Source organism: Lipotes vexillifer, unplaced genomic scaffold (assembly GCF_000442215.2).
Source record: "Lipotes vexillifer unplaced genomic scaffold, Lipotes_vexillifer_v1.1 scaffold982, whole genome shotgun sequence".
In the NCBI taxonomy this organism is placed as follows: domain Eukaryota; kingdom Metazoa; phylum Chordata; class Mammalia; order Artiodactyla; family Lipotidae; genus Lipotes; species Lipotes vexillifer.
This window is the reverse complement of record NW_006789467.1, coordinates 1,942,834-1,955,776: the sequence shown is the minus strand read 5'-3', so window position 1 is coordinate 1,955,776 and position 12,943 is coordinate 1,942,834. Positions and strand designations below refer to the sequence as shown.

The 12,943-nt window shown below is 43.1% G+C and overlaps 1 protein-coding gene across 2 annotated transcripts in view; it reads right to left on the bottom strand.

Moving 5' to 3' along the window:
* The window catches only part of NCOR1 (nuclear receptor corepressor 1), a 150,409-nt gene that overhangs the window by 62,502 nt on the left and 74,964 nt on the right, over positions 1-12,943 (bottom strand). For both annotated transcript variants that reach the window (XM_007462662.1, XM_007462663.1), the window contains one exon: positions 1,998-2,122. In XM_007462662.1, the coding sequence (XP_007462724.1) occupies positions 1,998-2,122 (125 nt within the window). The remainder of the gene's footprint in view (positions 1-1,997; positions 2,123-12,943) is intronic.

Genomic DNA, 12,943 nt, shown 5'->3' with positions numbered 1-12,943 from the left:
ACGCTTTAGCTTTCATTAAGGCTTTACCTAACTGAACCCCAACCTCCTTCCGCTTCTCTCCTTGAGGCGTCCTACATTCCAAACCAATGAAACCACTATCTGCCATTTCCCAAAGAGGCCTGTCCATTCACACTACTCCCTCTGTTCTACCCACACTGACCACTAGCTCCTGCAAGAAGTCCTCCAAACTATCCAGGCAGAAGGAAACCTCAACCTCTTCTCAATCTCCCAGCACACTTTATTGACTCTGCTCATTCCTTCCAGGCTTTTTTCTTTTCCTTAAACAGTACTTGTATCTTGCCTAATTTTTCCTACTAGATCATAAACTACCTGGGAAGAGTACGTATCTTACGTATTTCTGCATCCTCCATAAGACCTAGCTCACAGCAGTAATAAATGAGCGCTTGTTAAATAAACTAGGGATTTTAAGAACAAAGTAAAAACAAGATATGGCAGTAACATATGAGCAGAACCACTGACCACGCGGAGGATAAATGTTTTACCTGAATAAAAAAAAAAATTTTTTTTATAGATATCATCTTCCTAAAGCACAAAATTAGAATGGCATGAGTATCCAACTCTTTAAAAAACATGACAAGTGATTTAGGCTGCTTTAGCTGCCGCAAAATTAGATAAACCTTCAGTATTTCCAAGAGGATTATAGAAATAACAATAAATATTAAAAAGAAACTACTAACACAAGCAACAACCTGTATGGATCTCACACTTATTAAGTAAAAGCAGCCACACAACAGGAGATTACATACTGTACGATTCCATTTATATGAAATTATAGGAAAGGCAAAACAAACTGGTAGTTACCAGGGGCTGGGAATGGGGGGGAGGGAAACTACTGCAAAGGAGCACAGCTTTCTTGGTGTGATGGAAATGTTCTGAGTCACAAGTGCGGCAACAGGTATACCAGTGCATACAACTGTCAAAATGTATCAACGTATACCCTTAAAAACTGGTGAAATTTAGTCTATGCAAAATTATGCCTCAATAAAGCTGATCCTTGGAGGAAAAACAAACACACCAGCTGCTAAGGGCCTCCCTGCACCCAGCCCTGCCAAAACATGTACACAAAGATGTCAACGAGAGCTGTCTCTGAGTGGCAGAATCACAGGTTAATTTTCTTTCTATTTTGCTCTCTCTTCCTGATTTGCTGTAAGGAACTAGAATTCTTTGTATAACCAGGAAAACAGCAACAACAACCACAAACAAACCAGGAAATCTGGACTTCCCTGGTGGCCCAGTGGTTAAGAATCCACCTGTCAATGCAGGGGACACAGGTTTGAGCCCTGCTCCCGGAAGATCCCACATGCCAAGGAGCAAGTCAGCCCATGTGCCACAACTTCTAAGCCTGTGCTCTAGAGCCCGCGAGCCACAACTACTGAGCCCACGTGCCACAACTACTGAAGCCCACGCGCCTAGAGCCCATGCTGCGCAATACGAGAAGCCACCGCAATGAGAAGCCCGCACGCCGAAAAGGAAGATTAGCCCCTGCTCGCCGCAACTAGAGAAAGTCCGCGCGCACCAACAAAGACCCAATGCAGCCAAAAATAAATTTAAAAACAAAAAAACCCAGGAAGTCTATTTTATATGAAAAATAAAATCCATAAAGCTGCAATAGAAGGTGTTATATAAATGAAAACCATTTAGCAGCATTTTTACACTAATGTACACTACCTGAGGTTCAAAACAAAAGATCCTGAGGTTCTTCCAAATCAAAGATTAAATTATACTCAGTGTATCTCAGTGATAGTGTATATCATTGTAGCTCATCCCTTCTGAAACAGAGTATGTCATGTCTGGCAAATAAGTCCATCAGGCCAAAAGTTATACTTACTGGAATATTCCACTCCTTAATTATGTCAAACAACTATTAGGTGATCAAAGCACACATCCCATTGATTCTTTTGTCTAAAATTTTATACCTTCAATAGATTCAATCTCATTATTTGAAAATAACTACAACATTTAACTATTTAACTCACTTAGAGTCCTCCTTTTCATCTTTTTCTTCTTCATCTTTCTTTTCCTCCTCTTTTTTTTCTGTTTTTTCTGCTTTATCTTCTTCTTTTTCTTCTACTTTTTCTTCTTGTGAGGGTCGGGCAATTTGCTGCTAGAATGAACCATCATTTGTAAAATTGGAAAGTAAAACAAACAGCTCAAATCACAATGATAAATAATAAATATCTATGCAACAAACTTATGATTAACTTATTCACCATCTACAATGTAACTAGGGGTCATGTACTAAAAATGAGTCTAATGCTCTTTAATGTAGTCTATATGTATTGCTTAAAAGGTCACACACACATATAAACACACACAAATGTTCACAGTGTCTGGATCCATCAGAGAGGTGACAATGTTAAGATTCCACTTAGAAATCTGAGGTTGGTACTCTCTTTCTGTAATTCCCATTTCTAATCTGTCACTTACACATTTCAATTCTACTTGAAATTTGATAATCTGTCAAACCATCCCCCTGGTATTAGATCCTTAATATGTTCCCAAGTTTTTCATCATTATGGATAATACTACAAGAAACCTCTTTATGCTTTTACTCTTTTGGGGAAACATTCATTTACTGGAAGAGTAGACAGCCATGGCCATTATTAAGACTGAAGTGATTTAGGAAAGTATTATGGATATAATAAACTAAAAAGTAAAACACTCAAATATGCCTAAACTGTAATTACAACTCTGTAATCGTAAATATGTATATAAACAAAGACAAAGATAATAAGATTATGGACCATTTTAACTCTGATGTCTCATTTGCTAAACCTGAGAAAAGTGAAATGAAACTGTGGTGTTTTAATTACGAAATCAAACAGCCTAACCGAAGAGGACCGGACTCCAGCTCCCCCGCAGCACGCGGCCGGCCAGCCCAGGTGTACCTTTGCCCACACGGTCTGTGCCCGGGCTGCCCTCAGCACACCCAGCATTTTCATGCCTTTGCTCAGAATAGAGTAAAATCTTCCTCAACTTCCGATAGCACCTCACAGTCTTTTACCACCTCCCCAGAACTACAATCTAGCTTCTTCCTTAAGACAGCTGGCCTCTCCAGAAGGGGGCATCTCCAGAAGGGGGCGTCTCCAGAAGGGGGACCCCTTCTGGAGAGGCCTCCTTCTAACACATGGAGGAAGAATCTAAACCCTTCCTGCTCCCTACTGCCACTTCCAGAACACTGCTCAGCTGCAGTACTTAAAAACCTCCTGTTACAAATTTCAGAAAATCTACCTATGACACCTTGTTTCCTCTTCTGGTCTTACAGATCGACTCTCAAAGACTCCCAGGAGCACAGAGATGACTTTATCACATGGCTCATTACGCCATGTCATTATTCTTCAGATTTCAAGATGCCTGCCAATGCCTTTTCTATCAACACAATATCCTACGTGTGAAATACTTTCAGGTCATTGCCATTCAGTCTCCCACAGGGAGTCACCACCGCCATCCTCGGTGGGCACTGCACCCCACCCCGACCCTATAATCTGACAGTGTGCCCTGCAACCACCGCCACTCACATCCCTCCCAGCCCACATCTCCACTGTCGCCAGTCCAGTCCTGCTTTTTGTCCTCATCACCATCTACAATCCCTTGATGCTAGGAAATTCTCACAGCCCACCAAGAACGGCATCCACTCTTCCACTCTGACCCCAGCTAAATCGTTTCAATACCATGATTCCCTCACTTATCTTACCGGACCTTCCCAGGTTCTCACCCTGGCCGACTGCCAGTTTCCTTTTCTTCTAAGTACGTATTACTGCTAGAGAAAACTAAGAAATCAGGAAGATTTTAATGGATACTTTCCAAGCATGACTAGCTCTGCTTTACAACTGGGAATGTTTTATTCATCCGACTCCCTAGCACATCACAGTGATCCCAAGATCTGTCTGAAATGCTAATAACCTCACCCTGCCCGCCACAAACGTAGCATTCATCTGTCATTCTGAACCAACAAAATGACATACCAACAACAAACTCTGCCCCCTGCCTAGCAAGTGGGCTATGTAACCCAGAAAACGGTTTACAGCCCTAGGAAGTGATGGGGAGGTGTCAACTCAGCTGAAGATAAGAGGTCTACTGTCCCTTAGACCTGAACAGCACATATAACCGTATTCCCCGGATACTCTTCTGCTTCTAATGCCGAGTCGGGTTTTGAAGGAAGCAAGCAATCCCCCACGTGCCCTGCTGCCTGAAACCATCCCACAGCTGACTGGCCCCTCCTGCAGTGCTGGTGGCTGAGAGGCAAGGGCAGCACCTGTTTCCACCAGTCAAAGGGAAGAAGAGGGCAAGATCCCTCCAGAAACGCAGCCCCCAGGTCTGCAGAGTGTGTGCGAATGAGCCAAAGAAACTGCTGGGGCTGCCAGACAGTCTGCAGAAGCGTGTGCACCTCCAGAGCAGAGCCCCACACTGAGCAGCAGCGAGTGGAGAGGGATGTGAGGGAGGCCCGAGACTGTGGACAGCACTTAACCCGAGACAAGACTGACAGCAAGGATGGCCACCGACACTAAGAAAGGAAGGAACAAACTCTGGTTTTCACAAGAAGTGGCTGGCACTGCTTCTGTTTCAGGCAGATCTGTAAAGGAAAGTGCCAGCCCCCATGGTCTAGGACGGAGGTTACAGGCCACATACCTCAACCCTTTCCAGCGGGCTGGCTGGAGCAGAAGCCCATGGTTTCAAAAGGAAACTCTACAAAGGACCCTAAGAGACACAGGCGCTCCCATGAGCTTCTTGTCCAGGTTTCTCCCTCCTTAAGCCCAACATGTGATAGTCAATTTTAAAAAAGTCTCATTCTGTTAGGGAGGTTCTCCCAACATGAAACATTCCTGCCAAACAATAAGCCATTCACTCTGAATGGCAGAGCACATTATAAAACAAAATAAAAATTCCAATGGAAAAAAAGTGAAAGTTACATGTATTTCATGAAGATAAATGAAGAATAGGGTCAATTTCAGCAGGGTCCTCTATAGCAAGATCAAATGCTAGGGCTTCCCTGGTGGCACAGTGGTTAAGAGTCCGCCCGCCAACGCAGGGGACACGGGTTCAAGCCCTGGTCCGGGAAGATCTCACATGCTGCGGAGCAACTAAGCCCGTGCACCACAACTACTGAGCCTGCGCTCTAGAGCCCGTGCTCTGCAGCGAGAAGCCACCGCAATGAGAAGCCACCACATAGCAACGAAGAGTAGCCCCCACTCGCCGCAACTAGAGAAAGCCCACACGCAGCAACAAAGACCCAACGCAGCCAAAAATAAATACATTAAATAAATAAATTTTGAAAAGAAATGTATTTTTAAAAAAAAGAAAAAAGAAAGATCAAATGCTAGCTTATGCTGAGATTCATTACTACTACATCTGACCGGGTGTCTAACACTCATATATATTTGTTAAAATGCTCAGGTCTTTAGAAAACACATAAATAAAGGGATTCCCATTCAGTAGACAATGAAGTTGCCCAACAGTGAAATGGCCAAATTTAAGAACAAGGAGCGATAGTTAAATGACAAAATGTACAAGAAACAGAACAGTGCCGTACTTCAGCCACTGAGGTTGTTTCCAAGCACTTCAGGCAGTAAACAGAAAACGTCTTACGCCAATCTAATCAAATGATATTAATGACTAATGCCTTTAAAGCAACTGAATTGGAGACTACTTTCCTGAAGGGTGAAAGCTGCCAAACACCAAGAAGCATGTTTGGTTGAAGGCAACAAACGCGGTAGCTGCTGCCCTTTACTTACTGGGCGGTCCCTACCCTCTGGGTACTGCACACACACCTAGTCTCCTATAAACCCTGCAAGGTAAGGACCAGTGCTCACAGATGTCACTCCCACAGATGTCACCAAGTGAAGGGGCACTAGAGTGTCACAGACACGAAGCAGCAGAGCATTTGGGGATCTAAAGCTCCTTCCATTACACCCAATTCTTTAATTGTCTAAATCACCCTTCCTAACTAGTCTATAGCTAACGATTTAGTCAAAAACTCCTCCAGGGCTTCCCTGGTGGCGCAGTGGTTGAGAGTCTGCCTGCCGATGCAGGGGACACGGGTTCGTGCCCCGGTCCGGGAAGATCCCACATGCCGTGGAGTGGCTGGGCCCGTGAGCCATGGCCGCTGAGCCTGCGCGTCCGGAGCCTGTGCTCCGCAACGGGAGAGGCCACAGCAGTGAGAGGCCCGCGTACCAAAAAAAAAAAACAAAACAAAACAAAACTCCTCCAACTTCAACAATTACTACATTTACATAAGTATATGTTTTCTGAACACCTCTGGGGAATAAAAACACGCTGGCACAGTTAAAGGGGAAGATGTTGTCAGCATGAAGGGAGAGTATAAATTCTTGGAAGAGCCCTCGAAGATCTGGAAATGAAAAATGTGGTTTCAAAACAATGACTTGCTTTACGGCAGGTCACGAGCAGGTGCCACAGGAATCCCATCTGCACAGTGACAGACTTATTACATGGGAGTTTATGCTGGAAAGTGAGATGGAATTCTTACTTTTAACAAAAATGTAGCACACAAAATCAAGTTACTACTTGGCATGGTATTTACAATTCTAGATCCCAAACAGTAAAGCCAAAGAGGGGCTTTTGGCTTATAATCTTTGATAAGCATTCACTGCTTCAACTACAATTGATAAAGAACCACACTCATTCCCGTCATGGGATGCCAATAAGCTGGACTGTAACAATGGTTTGGGCAGAGTAGCCAACAGAATTTTTGAGAGAAGAGTTAAAACTTCTGCCAACAATAATCTCTGAACACAACTGTCACAAAAGTATGATTCTCATTTCCCGATGATTCTAAGATTAAAACTCATTTTCTGCGTAAATAATATGCAAGGTCCCCTATGGCAACAGCAATGTTAAAAATCACACCTCACGGGCTTCCGTGGTGGCGCAGTGGTTGAGAGTCCGCCTGCCGATGCAGGGGGCGCGGGTTTGTGCCCCAGTCTGGGAAGATCCCACATGCCGCGGAGCGGCTGGGCCCGTGAGACATGGCCGCTGAGCCTGCGCATCCGGAGCCTGTGCTCCGCAACGGGAGAGGCCACAACAGTGAGAGGCCCGTGTACCGCAAAAAGAAAAAAGAAAAAAAATCACACCTCACAGATGTGGAATCTCTCAGCCAACAGCATACTACATATTCATCTGCTGAATAAAAATTACTTCCTACAGGTAAGCAGCTGGGAGTGGGGGAGGGGAGAAGCAATCAAAGCCTGAAAGGATGGAGTGCACACGTCAGAGGAATAAATCTGGAATAAATGTCTAATCGCTCGGGATGACCCGAGGTAATTCCTACTCATTCAAACTTGACTGCATAATAGAGCAGTAGAGTGATTTTCAAATTAGTCGGATCTCTATACCTGCCAGGGTAAATATACCCATTTAAAAAATTTTAACTTGTACCTAGGTTCTTTTTTTTTTTTAAACGTCTTCTGGGGGAATTCCCTGGCGGTCCAGTGGTTAGGACTCCGAGCTTCCACTGCTGGGGGCCTGGGTTCGATCCTTGGTCAGGGAACTAAGATCCCACAAGCCACGTGGCATGGCAAAAAAAAAAAAGTCTTTCTGAACTTTTTTCTATATAGAAAATTCTCTATTTCCAACCGAGACCTTCTTCCTAAACTGCAGACTTCTGTATCTAACCGCCCACTCTACATCTCCACGTGGACAATGTCTAACAGGTATTTAAAATCTAGTACGTGCTGATTATCCCCCCAAATCCGCTCCTCCTTCCACTGTGCCCATCACAGTCAACGGCAACTCCAGCAGCCAAGACAGCCTATCTCTGCTAACCATCCTTGCATCCCCACAATCACTCCATCAGCAAAACCCACTGGCCTTACCTCCAAAAACATACCCAGAACCTGACCAGTTCTCCCCAGCTCCCACGATAGCCTGCTCCAAGCCACTGAAATTACTAAAATAACCCCTAACTGGCCTCCCCTACATTAGAGTCTCAACAGAGCAGCCAGAAGGCTCCTGTCACAAATGAAACCTGAGGTGACTCTTCTGCTGAAAAGTCTAACAGCCTCCCCTCTCCTCTGGTATCAGCGTCCATCATTCGGTTCCACAGGAGAGAGCAAACACAACCCAACACTACCTACCTCTGAAAAACTGTCCAAGTATTTTGACACAAGCAACTAAGAAACAGAGGTAAGATTCTTTTGGTCTGAGATAGTAGTTTAAATCCATCATTTAACTCCCTCGCCTCCCAAGTTCCCAGTGAATCAACCAGAGAAATATAAAAGTAGACGGAAAATCTTCAGGGTGGCAGGACTAGACTATCAGAAAGGCTACCCAAAACGAAACTGAGCCTAGCCAGGGGCAAGCATCCCAAGGTTCAGGTCCAAGTGAGGGTACACACAGACCACCGTAGCTCTGCACATGCGTCCTGAGATGTGGGAAGGGTGCTAGCACAGAGGACAAGTGGTGCAGAAGAAAACACCACTGTGGCTCAAACTGCACAGGGACACGTACATCCCAGCAAGGAGTGAAATGCTGCCCCAGATAACTTTAGGATAGAAAGCCGATGTTTCAGAGTAACAGAGACACTCCCCGTCGCACAAAACTTCCTGCCCTGCCATCACAAGCAACAGACTGCTAACCCGGCAGAGGTGAGGTATAATATAAATCAAATTATCCCAACTTTATCTGGGATTGAAAAAATTAAACAGTAATACATATAATTTCTAAAAATAAATGTTATAAATACTACTTTGTAATTAGGAATAAAGCTATTGTTAAAAAATTAGGCTGTGGAACAAAAACCACATTCACAGGAAGACAGACAAGATGAAAAGGCAGAGGACTAAGTACCAGATGAAGGAACAAGATAAAACCCCAGAAAAACAACTGAATGAAGTGGAGATTGGCAACCTTCCAGAAAAAGAATTCAGAATAATGATAGTGAAGATGATCCAGGACCTCAGAAAAAAATGGAGGCAAAGATCGAGAAGATGCAAGAAATGTTTAACAAAGACTAGAAGAATTAAAGAACAAACACCTAGAAGAATTAAAGAACAAACAAACAGAGATGAACAATACAATAACTGAAATGAAAACTACACTAGAAGGAATCAATAGCAGAATAACTGAGGCAGAAGAACGGATAAGTGACCTGGAAGACAGAATGGTGGAATTCACTGCCATGGAACAGAAGAAAAAAGAATAAAAAGAAATGAAGACAGTCTAAGAGACCTCTGGGACAACATTAAACGCAGCAACATTCGCATTATAGGGGTCCCAGAAGGAGAAGAGAGAGAGAAAGGACCCAAGAAAATATCTGAAGAGATTATAGTCAAAAACTTCTCTAACATGGGAAAGGAAATAGCCATCCAAGTCCAGGAAGTGCAGAGTCCCAGGCAGGATAAACCCAAGGAGAAACACACGGAGACACATAGTAATCAAATTGACAAAAACTAAGGACAAAGAAAAATTACTGAAAGCAACAAGGGAAAAAGGACAAATAACATACAAGGGAACTCCCATAAAGTTAACAGCTGATTTCTCAGCAGAAACTCTACAAACCAGAAGGGGGCAGCACGATATATTTAAAGTGATGAAAGGGAAGGACCTACAACCAAGATTACTCTACCCAGCAAGGATCTCATCCAGATTCAACGGAGAAATCAAAAGTTTTACAGATGGGCTTCCCTGGTGGCGCAGTGGTTGGGAGTCCGCCTGCCGATGTGGGGGGCGCGGGTTTGTGCCCCGGTCTGGGAGGATCCTGCGTGCCGCGGAGCGGCTGGGCCCGTGGGCCGTGGCTGCTGGGCCTGCGCGTCTGGAGCCTGTGCTCCGCAGCGGGCGAGGACACATCAGTGAGAGGCCCGCGTACCGCAAAAACAAAAACAAAAACAAAAAAAACAACAAAGTTCTACAGACAAGCAAAAGCTAAGAGAATTCAGCACCACCAAACCAGCTCTACAACAAATGCTAAAGGAACTTCTCTAAGTGGGAAACACAAGAGAAGAAAAGGACCTACAAAAAACAGCTCATAACAATTAAGAAAATGGTAACAGGAACATACATATCGATAACTACCTTAAACGTGAATGTATTAAATGCTCCAAACAAAAGACACAGTCTTGCTGAATGGATACAAAAACAAGACCCATGTATAAGCTGTCTATAAGAGACCCACTTCACACCTAGGGACACATTCAGACTGAAAGTGAGGGAATAGAAAAAGATATTCCATGCAAATGGAAATCAAAAGAAAGCTGGAGTAGCAATACTCTTATCAGATAAAAGAGACTTTAAAATAAAGAATGTTACATGAGACAAGGAAGGACACTACATAATGATCAAGGGATCAATCCAAGAGGAGACATAACGATTATAAATATATATGCACCCAACACAGGAGCACCTCAATACATAAGGCAACTGCTAACAGCTATAAAAGAGGAAATCGACAGTAACACTGTAATAGTGGGGGACTTTAACACCTCACTTACACCAATGGACAGATCATCCATACAGAAAAGGAAACACAAGCTTTAAATGACACAACAGACCAGACATTTAATTGATATTTATAGGACATTCCATCCAAAGACAGCAGATTACACTTTCTTCTCAAGTGCGCACAGAACATCCTCCAGGATAGATCACATCCTGGCTCACAAATCAAGCCTCAGTAAATTTAAGAAAACTGAAATCATATCAAGCATCTTTTCTGACCACAACACTATGAGATTAGAAATCAGTCACAGGGAAAAAAATGTAAAAAACACAAACACGTGGAGGCTAAACAATACGTTACTAAATAACTAAGAGATCACTGAAGAAATCAAAAAGGAAATCAAAAATACCTAGAGACAAATGACAACGAAAACACGACGATCCAAAACCTATGGGACGCAGCAAAAGCAGTTCTAAGCGTGAAGTTTATAGCAATACAAGCCTACCTCAAGAAATGAGAAATATCTCAAATAAACAATCTAACCGTACACCTAAAAGAACTAGAGAAAGAAGAACAAAAACCCAAAGTTAGGAAAAGGAAAGAAATCATAAAGATGAGAGCAGAAATAAATGAAATAGACACAAAGAAAACAATAGCAAAGATCAATAAAACTAAAAGCTGGTTCTTTGAGAAGATAAACAAAACTGATAAACCATTAGCCAGATTCATCAAGAAAAAGAGGGAGAGGACTCAAATCAGTAAAGTTAGAAATGAAAAAGAAGTTACAACAGACACCACAGAAATACAAAGCATCCTGAGAGACTACTACAAGCAACTCAATGCCAATAAAATGGACATCCTAGAAGAAATGGACAAATTCTTAGAAAGGTATAACCTTCGAAGACCAAACCAGGAAGAAATAGAAAATATGAACAGACCAATCACAAGTAATGAAATTGAAACTGCGATTTAAAATCTTCCAACAAACAGAAGTCCAGGACCAGAGAGCTTCACAGGTGAATTCTACGAAACATTTAGGGAAGAGCTAACACCCATCCTTCTCAAACTCTTCCAAAAAACTGCAGAGGAAGGAACACTCCCAAACTCATTCTATGAGGCCACCATCACCCTGATACCAAAACCAGACAAAGATATTACAAAAACAGAAAATTACAGACCAATATCACTGATGAATATAGATGCAAAAGTCCTCAACAAAATACTAGCAAACAGAATCCAACAGCACATTAACAGGATGATACACCATGATCAAGTGGGATTTATCCCAGGGATGCAAGGATTCTTCAATATTTTCAAATCAATGTGATACACCATATTAACAAATTGAAGAATAAAAGCCATATGATCATCTCAATAGATGCAGAAAAAGCTTTCGACAAAATTCAACACCCATTTATGATGAAAACTCTCCAGAAAGTGGGCACAGAGGGAAACTACCTCAACATAATAAAGGCCATATATGACAAACCCACAGCAAACATCATTCTCAATGGTGAAAAGCTGAAAGCATTTCCTCTAAGATCAGGAACAAGACAAGGATGTCCACTCTCACCACTATTATTCAACACAGTTTTGGAAGTCCTAGCCACGGCAATCAGAGAAGAAAAAGAAATAAAAGGAATCCAAGTTGGAAAAGAAGAAGTAAAACTGTCACTGTTTGCAGATACATTGAGAATCCTAAAGATGCCACCAGAAAGCTACTAGAGCTAATCAATGAATTTGGTAAAGCTGCAGGGTACAAAATTAATGCACAGAAATCTCTTGCATTCCTATACACTAATGATGAAAAATCTGAAACAGGAATTAAGGAAACACTCCCATTTACCACTGCAACAAAAAGAATAAAATACCTAGGGATAAATCTACCTAAGGAGACAAAAGAACTGTATGTAGAAAACTGTAAGACACTGATAAAAGAAATTAAAGATGATACAAACAGATGGAGAGATATACCATGTTCTTGGATTGGAAGAATCAATTAAAAAAAAAATTAGTAGCTGAAACTTGTTTAAGATGCTGGTGGGCTCTACCATCTCTGGCTAATGGACCCTGACTCCACTTTCTCTGTGGGAAGTGGGGAGATGCCCTGGCTCCTCTGGTGCAACGGAGTTTCCCACATCACCGCCAACGTCCAACCTGCCATTCAGTTAGTTGGTTAGCCCTTCCTGGAGCTCTGCAGCCACTGCTCTGTCTCTGCAACACTGGCTGCTGCACCAGCAGGCCCTTCCCTCCCTTCGGATTCCCAGCAGCCCCGCCACCGTTCCTCGGCGCCCTCTCTAAGCAAACCTTACAAACAAGGGGACACCTGTGCTCTGCAGGGTGTCGCCCCGCACCCTGTGCCCCTCGCTCACTACGGTCTTAGTCCTGGCCCCTCACCCACCCACCGCAGCTCACTTGACCTCTAGCAGGGTTTTACACAGTTGACTCATGAAACACTCTATACATTTTTTGACCAAGAAATACTGCTTCTGGGCTTCCCTGGTGGCGCAGTGCTTGAGAGTCCGCCTGCCG